The sequence below is a fragment of the Salmo salar genome, chromosome ssa26 (assembly GCF_905237065.1).
Source record: "Salmo salar chromosome ssa26, Ssal_v3.1, whole genome shotgun sequence".
NCBI lineage: Eukaryota > Metazoa > Chordata > Actinopteri > Salmoniformes > Salmonidae > Salmo > Salmo salar.
The window spans coordinates 55,482,414-55,494,738 of record NC_059467.1 but is presented as its reverse complement, the minus strand read 5'-3'; the positions used below and the strand labels follow the sequence as shown (position 1 = coordinate 55,494,738).

The 12,325-nt window shown below is 46.9% G+C and overlaps 1 protein-coding gene across 2 annotated transcripts in view; it reads right to left on the bottom strand.

Moving 5' to 3' along the window:
* Positions 1-690: 690 nt before the first annotated feature.
* LOC106588062 (A-kinase anchor protein 13) overlaps positions 691-12,325 on the bottom strand; it is a 154,070-nt gene continuing 142,435 nt past the window's right edge. For both annotated transcript variants that reach the window (XM_045708528.1, XM_045708529.1), the window contains exon 23: positions 691-1,517. In XM_045708528.1, coding sequence (XP_045564484.1) covers positions 1,468-1,517 — 50 coding nt within the window. In that variant the 3' untranslated portion in view covers positions 691-1,467. The remainder of the gene's footprint in view (positions 1,518-12,325) is intronic.

Here is a 12,325-nt window from a genome sequence, read left to right as displayed (position 1 = left end):
TGGACCAGCAAATATGTTTAATAATGTGATCAATAGCATCACATCTAGAATGTATTGAGAGTATTGCAATGTGCCAAGCACATCAAGAGCTGTGTTTCCCCCCAATCTACACAGTATAACCTGGTTTCATCAGGGGCTGTGTTTCCCCCCAATCTACACAGTATAACCTGGTTTCATCAGGGGCTGTGTTTCCCCCCCAATCTACACAGTATAACCTGGTTTCATCAGGGGCTGTGTTTCCCCCCCAATCTACACAGTATAACCTGGTTTTATTAGGAGCTGTGTTTCCCCCCAATCTACACAGTATAACCTGGTTTCTCTTCTTCTCTGTATCCCTAGATTATATCCCTAAATGTAGTTCTTCTTCTCTGTGTACCTAGATTATATCACTAAATGTAGTTCTTTTCTGTATCCCTAGATTATATCCCTAAATGTAGTTCTTCTTCTCTGTGTACCTAGATTATATCCCTAAATGTAGTTCTTCTTCTCTGTGTACCTAGATTATATCCCTAAATGTAGTTCTTCTTCTCTGTATACCCAGATTATATCCCTAAATGTAGTTCTTCTTCTCTGTATACCCAGATTATATCCCTAAATGTAGTTCTTCTTCTCTGTATACCTAGATTATATCCCTACATGTAGGTTATCTTCCTATAATCCTCAACAGTTTGTAATAGAACACACAAAGCATTTACGAACAAGTTTTTCAACTTTAGAAAACAAAAAGTATAGTAAGAGTGTAATATTCTGCATGAGTAGTAAAATTCTATGTCATTCCGTACAGAGGATAGACAGTCTCCTTACACCTGCTCCTTTAAAAACACATTCAGATTCTATGTCATTCCATACAGAGGAAAGACAGACTCCATAGACCTGCTCCTTTAAAAACACATTCAGATTCTATGTCATTCCATACAGAGGAAAGACAGACTCCATAGACCTGCTCATTTAAAACCCATTCAGATTCTATGTCATTCCGTACAGAGGATAGACAGTCTCCTTACACCTGCTACTTTAAAAACACATTCAGATTCTATGTCATTCCATACAGAGGATAGACAGTCTCCTTACACCTGCTCATTTAAAACCCATTCAGAGACGATTACTCTGTAGCTCAAATCACTCTCCGTCATCACTGGTTAGGATAATGGTATGGTCTTCATTTAGTCCATCACATACCTACAGTATCTAACATAGAAATAGATTCCTTATTGTTATAGACAATCTTTAACCTACAGTATCTAACATAGAAACAGATTCCTTATTGTTATATATTTTTAGCAGGTCAGGAGCCAATCTGTAGCGAGCAGTGAGACCTTCCATGATGAGAGACCTTCCACTTCCTATTGCGTGTCAGTTTGGAGTGTTTGCGAGGACGTAGAGGGTTTGACGATGGGGCAACTTTGGCCTTACATTCAGCTGGTGAGAGGGACGTTGCATTGACATCGGAGGAGATGAAGACGGGTCTCAGCAGAAGTAGATCTCTCCGTCTATAGGAGGCTCTAGGTGCTGCGTATCTACGGAGACAAGCAGAGAAACAGACTACCAATCAATCCACTGTTGTATTTACACTGCCTAGTGAAAGTTTACACACCCCTTGTACAGTTTACACACCCCTTGTACAGTCTTCACATTTTGCTGCGCCAAAAAAATATATAAATAATAATTTGATTAAAACATTTGATTAAATTGGACTATATTTTCAAGTATTGTGTTGGCAGCATCATGTGTTGGTAGCCTTCCCTGTAGCTCAGTTGGTAGAGCATGGTGTTTGCAACACCAGGGTTGTGGGTTTGATTCCCACGGGGGGCCAGCACAGAATTTTTTTTAATGAAATTGTATGAAATGTATGCATTCACTACTGTAAGTCGCTCTGGATAAGAGCGTCTGCAAAAATGACTAAAATGTAAAATGTAATGTTATGGGTATGCTTGTCATCGGAAAAGACTAGGGAGTTTGTCAGGATCAGAAAAATATGAAGGGAGCAGTCTTCTGAAACCTAACTCTGGGATAGAGTTGCTGAGTGTTCCTGATGGGTCCAGACTCAGTCCTGCTTTAAATGTGCGTGAAAATCAGGGACAATGTCTGAATATTGCTATCCATCAATCGACTCCCAAATAAATGTACTAAGCTTGAGTAATAATGACAAAAACGATGTATAAATGTTTCCCTAAGAGTAACGGACAGATGGAGGAATCGTATTCAAATTGTTCCCAACGGCGATCACACCAAGTCATAACTCTCGGTGTGAAGACATGCGCAATAAAGACAACAAGAGTTTTTTTTATGTGTAATTAATATGGGAAACCCTCAGATCCCCAGGACATAAAGAAATGGCACTGTAGTAGAGTGGCCCAGGCAACAGACCCAACAACTGGACTGGATTGTGGTGTCAACACCATTTTAACTGTAGTGTAGTTATACCTGGAGACTGTCCTCCCTGTCTCAACACTGTAGTTATACCTGGAGACTGTCCTCCCTGTCTCAACACTGTAGTGTAGTTATACCTGGAGACTGTCCTCCCTGTCTCAACACTGTAGTTATACCTGGAGACTGTCCTCCCTGTCTCAACACTGTAGTTATACCTGGTGACTGTCCTCCCTGTCTCAACACTGTAGTTATACCTGGTGGCTGTCCTCCCTGTCTCAACACTATAGTTATACCTGGTGACTGTCCTCCCTGTCTCAACACTGTAGTTATACCTGGAGACTGTCCTCCCTGTCTCAACACTGTAGTGTAGTTATACCTGGAGACTGTCCTCCCTGTCTCAACACTGTAGTGTAGTTATACCTGGAGACTGTCCTCCCTGTCTCAACACTGTAGTTATACCTGGTGACTGTCCTCCCTGTCTCAACACTGTAGTTATACCTGGAGACTGTCCTCCCTGTCTCAACACTGTAGTTATACCTGGAGACTGTCCTCCCTGTCTCAACACTGTAGTTATACCTGGTGGCTGTCCTCCCTGTCTCAACACTGTAGTTATACCTGGTGTCTGTCCTCCCTGTCTCAACACTGTAGTTATACCTGGTGACTGTCCTCCCTGTCTCAACACTGTAGTGTAGTTATACCTGGAGACTGTCCTCCCTGTCTCAACACTGTAGTTATACCTGGAGACTGTCCTCCCTGTCTCAACACTGTAGTTATACCTGGAGACTGTCCTCCCTGTCTCAACACTGTAGTGTAGTTATACCTGGAGACTGTCCTCCCTGTCTCAACACTGTAGTTATACCTGGAGACTGTCCTCCCTGTCTCATCACTGTAGTTATACCTGGTGACTGTCCTCCCTGTCTCAACACTGTAGTTATACCTGGTGGCTGTCCTCCCTGTCTCAACACTGTAGTTATACCTGGTGACTGTCCTCCCTGTCTCAACACTGTAGTTATACCTGGAGACTGTCCTCCCTGTCTCAACACTGTAGTGTAGTTATACCTGGAGACTGTCCTCCCTGTCTCAACACTGTAGTGTAGTTATACCTGGAGACTGTCCTCCCTGACTCAACACTGTAGTTATACCTGGAGACTGTCCTCCCTGTCTCAACACTGTAGTTATACCTGGAGACTGTCCTCCCTGTCTCAACACTGTAGTTATACCTGGTGTCTGTCCTCCCTGTCTCAACACTGTAGTTATACCTGGTGACTGTCCTCCCTGTCTCAACACTGTAGTTATACCTGGAGACTGTCCTCCCTGTCTCAACACTGTAGTTATACCTGGAGACTGTCCTCCCTGTCTCAACACTGTAGTTATACCTGGAGACTGTCCTCCCTGTCTCAACACTGTAGTTATACCTGGTGGCTGTCCTCCCTGTCTCAACACTGTAGTTATACCTGGAGACTGTCCTCCCTGTCTCAACACTGTAGTTATACCTGGTGACTGTCCTCCCTGTCTCAACACTGTAGTTATACCTGGTGACTGTCCTCCCTGTCTCAACACTGTAGTTATACCTGGAGACTGTCCTCCCTGTCACAACACGGTAGTTATACCTGGTGACTGTCCTCCCTGTCTCAACACTGTAGTTATACCTGGTGACTGTCCTCCCTGTCTCAACACTGTAGTGTAGTTATACCTGGAGACTGTCCTCCCTGTCTCAACACTGTAGTGTAGTTATACCTGGAGACTGTCCTCCCTGTCTCAACACTGTAGTGTAGATATACCTGGAGACTGTCTTCCCTGTCTCAACACTGTAGTGTAGATATGCCTGGAGACTGTCCTCCCTGTCTCAACACTGTAGTTATACCTGGTGACTGTCCTCCCTGTCTCAACACTGTAGTGTAGTTACACCTGGAGACTGTCCTCCCTGTCTCAACACTGTAGTTATACCTGGTGACTGTCCTCCCTGTCTCAACACTGTAGTGTAGTTACACCTGGAGACTGTCCTCCCTGTCTCAACACTGTAGTTATACCTGGTGACTGTCCTCCCTGTCTCAACACTGTAGTTATACCTGGAGACTGTCCTCCCTGTCTCAACACTGTAGTTATACCTGGTGACTGTCCTCCCTGTCTCAACACTGTAGTTATACCTGGTGACTGTCCTCCCTGTCTCAACACTGTAGTGTAGTTATACCTGGAGACTGTCCTCCCTGTCTCAAAACTGTAGTGTAGTTATACCTGGAGACTGTCCTCCCTGTCTCAACACTGTAGTGTAGTTATACCTGGAGACTGTCCTCCTTGTCTCAACACCGTAGTGTAGTTATACCTGGAGACTGTCCTCCCTGTCTCAACACTGTAGTTATACCTGGTGGCTGTCCTCCCTGTCTCAACACAGTAGTTATACCTGGAGACTGTCCTCCCTGTCTCAACACTGTAGTTATACCTGGAGACTGTCCTCCCTGTCTCAACACTGTAGTTATACCTGGAGACTGTCCTCCCTGTCTCAACACTGTAGTGTAGTTATACCTGGAGACTGTCCTCCCTGTCTCAACACTGTAGTTATACCTGGAGACTGTCCTCCCTGTCTCAACACTGTAGTTATACCTGGAGACTGTCCTCCCTGTCTCAACACTGTAGTTATACCTGGAGACTGTCCTCCCTGTCTCAACACTGTAGTGTAGTTATACCTGGAGACTGTCCTCCCTGTCTCAACACTGTAGTTATACCTGGAGACTGTCCTCCCTGTCTCAACACTGTAGTTATACCTGGAGACTGTCCTCCCTGTCTCAACACTGTAGTTATACCTGGAGACTGTCCTCCCTGTCTCAACACTGTAGTTATACCTGGTGACTGTCCTCCCTGTCTCAACACTGTAGTTATACCTGGTGACTGTCCTCCCTGTCTCAACACTGTAGTTATACCTGGAGACTGTCCTCCCTGTCTCAACACTGTAGTGTAGTTATACCTGGTGACTGTCCTCCCTGTCTCAACACTGTAGTTATACCTGGAGACTGTCCTCCCTGTCTCAACACTGTAGTTATACCTGGAGACTGTCCTCCCTGTCTCAACACTGTAGTTATACCTGGTGGCTGTCCTCCCTGTCTCAACACTGTAGTGTAGTTATACCTGGAGACTGTCCTCCCTGTCTCAACACTGTAGTGTAGTTATACCTGGTGTCTGTCCTCCCTGTCTCATCACTATAGTTATACCTGGTGGCTGTCCTCCCTGTCTCAACACTGTAGTTATACCTGGTGACTGTCCTCCCTGTCTCAACACTGTAGTTATACCTGGAGACTGTCCTCCCTGTCTCAACACTGTAGTTATACCTGGAGACTGTCCTCCCTGTCTCAACACTGTAGTTATACCTGGAGACTGTCCTCCCTGTCTCAACACTGTAGTGTAGTTATACCTGGAGACTGTCCTCCCTGTCTCTACACTGTAGTTATACCTGGAGACTGTCCTCCCTGTCTCAACACTGTAGTTATACCTGGAGACTGTCCTCCCTGTCTCAACACTGTAGTTATACCTGGAGACTGTCCTCCCTGTCTCAACACTGTAGTTATACCTGGAGACTGTCCTCCCTGTCTCAACACTGTAGTTATACCTGGTGTCTGTCCTCCCTGTCTCAACACTGTAGTGTAGTTATACCTGGAGACTGTCCTCCCTGTCTCAACACTGTAGTTATACCTGGTGACTGTCCTCCCTGTCTCAACACTGTAGTTATACCTGGAGACTGTCCTCCCTGTCTCAACACTGTAGTTATACCTGGAGACTGTCCTCCCTGTCTCAACACTGTAGTTATACATGGTGACTGTCCTCCCTGTCTCAACACTGTAGTTCTACCTGGAGACTGTCCTCCCTGTCTCAACACTGTAGTTATACCTGGTGACTGTCCTCCCTGTCTCATCACTGTAGTGTAGTTATACCTGGAGACTGTCCTCCCTGTCTCAACACTGTAGTGTAGTTATACCTGGTGACTGTCCTCCCTGTCTCAACACTGTAGTTATACCTGGAGACTGTCCTCCCTGTCTCAACACTGTAGTTATACCTGGAGACTGTCCTCCCTGTCTCAACACTGTAGTTATACCTGGTGGCTGTCCTCCCTGTCTCAACACTGTAGTGTAGTTATACCTGGAGACTGTCCTCCCTGTCTCAACACTGTAGTGTAGTTATACCTGGTGTCTGTCCTCCCTGTCTCATCACTATAGTTATACCTGGTGGCTGTCCTCCCTGTCTCAACACTGTAGTTATACCTAGTGGCTGTCCTCCCTGTCTCAACACTGTAGTTATACCTGGAGACTGTCCTCCCTGTCTCATCACTGTAGTTATACCTGGAGACTGTCCTCCCTGTCTCAACACTGTAGTTATACCTGGAGACTGTCCTCCCTGTCTCAACACTGTAGTGTAGTTATACCTGGAGACTGTCCTCCCTGTCTCAACACTGTAGTTATACCTGGAGACTGTCCTCCCTGTCTCAACACTGTAGTTATACCTGGAGACTGTCCTCCCTGTCTCAACACTGTAGTTATAGCTGGAGACTGTCCTCCCTGTCTCAACACTGTAGTTATACATGGTGACTGTCCTCCCTGTCTCAACACTGTAGTTATACCTGGAGACTGTCCTCCCTGTCTCAACACTGTAGTTATACCTGGTGACTGTCCTCCCTGTCTCATCACTGTAGTGTAGTTATACCTGGTGACTGTCCTCCCTGTCTCAACACTGTAGTTATACCTGGAGACTGTCCTCCCTGTCTCAACACTGTAGTTATACCTGGAGACTGTCCTCCCTGTCTCAACACTGTAGTTATACCTGGTGGCTGTCCTCCCTGTCTCAACACTGTAGTGTAGTTATACCTGGAGACTGTCCTCCCTGTCTCAACACTGTAGTGTAGTTATACCTGGTGTCTGTCCTCCCTGTCTCATCACTATAGTTATACCTGGTGGCTGTCCTCCCTGTCTCAACACTGTAGTTATACCTGGAGACTGTCCTCCCTGTCTCAACACTGTAGTTATACCTGGAGACTGTCCTCCCTGTCTCAACACTGTAGTTATACCTGGAGACTGTCCTCCCTGTCTCAACACTGTAGTGTAGTTATACCTGGAGACTGTCCTCCCTGTCTCAACACTGTAGTTATACCTGGAGACTGTCCTCCCTGTCTCAACACTGTAGTTATACCTGGAGACTGTCCTCCCTGTCTCAACACTGTAGTTATACCTGGAGACTGTCCTCCCTGTCTCAACACTGTAGTTATACCTGGTGGCTGTCCTCCCTGTCTCAACACAGTAGTTATACCTGGAGACTGTCCTCCCTGTCTCAACACTGTAGTTATACCTGGAGACTGTCCTCCCTGTCTCAACACTGTAGTTATACCTGGAGACTGTCCTCCCTGTCTCAACACTGTAGTGTAGTTATACCTGGAGACTGTCCTCCCTGTCTCAACACTGTAGTTATACCTGGAGACTGTCCTCCCTGTCTCAACACTGTAGTTATACCTGGAGACTGTCCTCCCTGTCTCAACACTGTAGTTATACCTGGAGACTGTCCTCCCTGTCTCAACACTGTAGTTATACCTGGAGACTGTCCTCCCTGTCTCAACACTGTAGTGTAGTTATACCTGGAGACTGTCCTCCCTGTCTCAACACTGTAGTTATAGCTGGAGACTGTCCTCCCTGTCTCAACACTGTAGTTATACATGGTGACTGTCCTCCCTGTCTCAACACTGTAGTTATACCTGGAGACTGTCCTCCCTGTCTCAACACTGTAGTTATACCTGGTGGCTGTCCTCCCTGTCTCAACACTGTAGTTATACCTGGAGACTGTCCTCCCTGTCTCAACACTGTAGTGTAGTTATACCTGGTGACTGTCCTCCCTGTCTCAACACTGTAGTTATACCTGGTGACTGTCCTCCCTGTCTCAACACTGTAGTTATACCTGGAGACTGTCCTCCCTGTCTCAACACTGTAGTTATACCTGGAGACTGTCCTCCCTGTCTCAACACTGTAGTTATACCTGGTGGCTGTCCTCCCTGTCTCAACACTGTAGTGTAGTTATACCTGGAGACTGTCCTCCCTGTCTCAACACTGTAGTGTAGTTATACCTGGTGTCTGTCCTCCCTGTCTCATCACTATAGTTATACCTGGTGGCTGTCCTCCCTGTCTCAACACTGTAGTTATACCTGGAGACTGTCCTCCCTGTCTCAACACTGTAGTTATACCTGGAGACTGTCCTCCCTGTCTCAACACTGTAGTGTAGTTATACCTGGAGACTGTCCTCCCTGTCTCAACACTGTAGTGTAGTTATACCTGGTGGCTGTCCTCCCTGTCTCAACAGTGTAGTGTAGTTATACCTGGTGACTGTCCTCCCTGTCTCAACACTGTAGTTATACCTGGAGACAGTCCTCCCTGTCTCAACACTGTAGTTATACCTGGAGACTGTCCTCCCTGTCTCAACACTGTAGTTATACCTGGTGTCTGTCCTCCCTGTCTCAACACTGCAGTGTAGTTATACCTGGAGACTGTCCTCCCTGTCTCAACACTGTAGTTATACCTGGTGACTGTCCTCCCTGTCTCAACACTGTAGTTATACCTGGAGACTGTCCTCCCTGTCTCAACACTGTAGTTATACCTGGAGACTGTCCTCCCTGTCTCAACACTGTAGTTATACCTGTTGACTGTCCTCCCTGTCTCAACACTGTAGTTCTACCTGGAGACTGTCCTCCCTGTCTCAACACTGTAGTTATACCTGGTGACTGTCCTCCCTGTCTCATCACTGTAGTGTAGTTATACCTGGAGACTGTCCTCCCTGTCTCAACACTGTAGTGTAGTTATACCTGGTGACTGTCCTCCCTGTCTCAACACTGTAGTTATACCTGGAGACTGTCCTCCCTGTCTCAACACTGTAGTTATACCTGGAGACTGTCCTCCCTGTCTCAACACTGTAGTTATACCTGGTGGCTGTCCTCCCTGTCTCAACACTGTAGTTATACCTGGTGACTGTCCTCCCTGTCTCATCACTGTAGTTATACCTGGAGACTGTCCTCCCTGTCTCAACACTGTAGTGTAGTTATACCTGGAGACTGTCCTCCCTGTCTCAACACTGTAGTTATACCTGGAGACTGTCCTCCCTGTCTCAACACTGTAGTGTAGTTATACCTGGAGACTGTCCTCCCTGTCTCAACACTGTAGTTATACCTGGAGACTGTCCTCCCTGTCTCAACACTGTAGTGTAGTTATACCTGGTGTCTGTCCTCCCTGTCTCATCACTGTAGTTATACCTGGTGGCTGTCCTCCCTGTCTCAACACTGTAGTTATACCTGGTGACTGTCCTCCCTGTCTCAACACTGTAGTTATACCTGGAGACTGTCCTCCCTGTCTCAACACTGTAGTTATACCTGGAGACTGTCCTCCCTGTCTCAACACTGTAGTTATACCTGGAGACTGTCCTCCCTGTCTCAACACTGTAGTGTAGTTATACCTGGAGACTGTCCTCCCTGTCTCTACACTGTAGTTATACCTGGAGACTGTCCTCCCTGTCTCAACACTGTAGTTATACCTGGAGACTGTCCTCCCTGTCTCAACACTGTAGTTATACCTGGAGACTGTCCTCCCTGTCTCAACACTGTAGTTATACATGGTGACTGTCCTCCCTGTCTCAACACTGTAGTTCTACCTGGAGACTGTCCTCCCTGTCTCAACACTGTAGTTATACCTGGAGACTGTCCTCCCTGTCTCAACACTGTAGTTATACCTGGAGACTGTCCTCCCTGTCTCAACACTGTAGTTATACATGGTGACTGTCCTCCCTGTCTCAACACTGTAGTTCTACCTGGAGACTGTCCTCCCTGTCTCAACACTGTAGTTATACCTGGTGACTGTCCTCCCTGTCTCATCACTGTAGTGTAGTTATACCTGGAGACTGTCCTCCCTGTCTCAACACTGTAGTGTAGTTATACCTGGTGACTGTCCTCCCTGTCTCAACACTGTAGTTATACCTGGAGACTGTCCTCCCTGTCTCAACACTGTAGTTATACCTGGAGACTGTCCTCCCTGTCTCAACACTGTAGTTATACCTGGTGGCTGTCCTCCCTGTCTCAACACTGTAGTGTAGTTATACCTGGAGACTGTCCTCCCTGTCTCAACACTGTAGTGTAGTTATACCTGGTGTCTGTCCTCCCTGTCTCATCACTATAGTTATACCTGGTGGCTGTCCTCCCTGTCTCAACACTGTAGTTATACCTAGTGGCTGTCCTCCCTGTCTCAACACTGTAGTTATACCTGGAGACTGTCCTCCCTGTCTCAACACTGTAGTTATACCTGGAGACTGTCCTCCCTGTCTCAACACTGTAGTTATACCTGGAGACTGTCCTCCCTGTCTCAACACTGTAGTGTAGTTATACCTGGAGACTGTCCTCCCTGTCTCAACACTGTAGTTATACCTGGAGACTGTCCTCCCTGTCTCAACACTGTAGTTATACCTGGAGACTGTCCTCCCTGTCTCAACACTGTAGTTATAGCTGGAGACTGTCCTCCCTGTCTCAACACTGTAGTTATACATGGTGACTGTCCTCCCTGTCTCAACACTGTAGTTATACCTGGAGACTGTCCTCCCTGTCTCAACACTGTAGTTATACCTGGTGACTGTCCTCCCTGTCTCATCACTGTAGTGTAGTTATACCTGGTGACTGTCCTCCCTGTCTCAACACTGTAGTTATACCTGGAGACTGTCCTCCCTGTCTCAACACTGTAGTTATACCTGGAGACTGTCCTCCCTGTCTCAACACTGTAGTTATACCTGGTGGCTGTCCTCCCTGTCTCAACACTGTAGTGTAGTTATACCTGGAGACTGTCCTCCCTGTCTCAACACTGTAGTGTAGTTATACCTGGTGTCTGTCCTCCCTGTCTCATCACTGTAGTTATACCTGGTGGCTGTCCTCCCTGTCTCAACACTGTAGTTATACCTGGAGACTGTCCTCCCTGTCTCAACACTGTAGTTATACCTGGAGACTGTCCTCCCTGTCTCAACACTGTAGTTATACCTGGAGACTGTCCTCCCTGTCTCAACACTGTAGTGTAGTTATACCTGGAGACTGTCCTCCCTGTCTCAACACTGTAGTTATACCTGGAGACTGTCCTCCCTGTCTCAACACTGTAGTTATACCTGGAGACTGTCCTCCCTGTCTCAACACTGTAGTTATACCTGGAGACTGTCCTCCCTGTCTCAACACTGTAGTTATACCTGGTGGCTGTCCTCCCTGTCTCAACACAGTAGTTATACCTGGAGACTGTCCTCCCTGTCTCAACACTGTAGTTATACCTGGAGACTGTCCTCCCTGTCTCAACACTGTAGTTATACCTGGAGACTGTCCTCCCTGTCTCAACACTGTAGTGTAGTTATACCTGGAGACTGTCCTCCCTGTCTCAACACTGTAGTTATACCTGGAGACTGTCCTCCCTGTCTCAACACTGTAGTTATACCTGGAGACTGTCCTCCCTGTCTCAACACTGTAGTTATACCTGGAGACTGTCCTCCCTGTCTCAACACTGTAGTTATACCTGGAGACTGTCCTCCCTGTCTCAACACTGTAGTGTAGTTATACCTGGAGACTGTCCTCCCTGTCTCAACACTGTAGTTATAGCTGGAGACTGTCCTCCCTGTCTCAACACTGTAGTTATACATGGTGACTGTCCTCCCTGTCTCAACACTGTAGTTATACCTGGAGACTGTCCTCCCTGTCTCAACACTGTAGTTATACCTGGTGGCTGTCCTCCCTGTCTCAACACTGTAGTTATACCTGGAGACTGTCCTCCCTGTCTCAACACTGTAGTGTAGTTATACCTGGTGACTGTCCTCCCTGTCTCAACACTGTAGTTATACCTGGTGACTGTCCTCCCTGTCTCAACACTGTAGTTATACCTGGAGACTGTCCTCCCTGTCTCAACACTGTAGTTATACCTGGAGA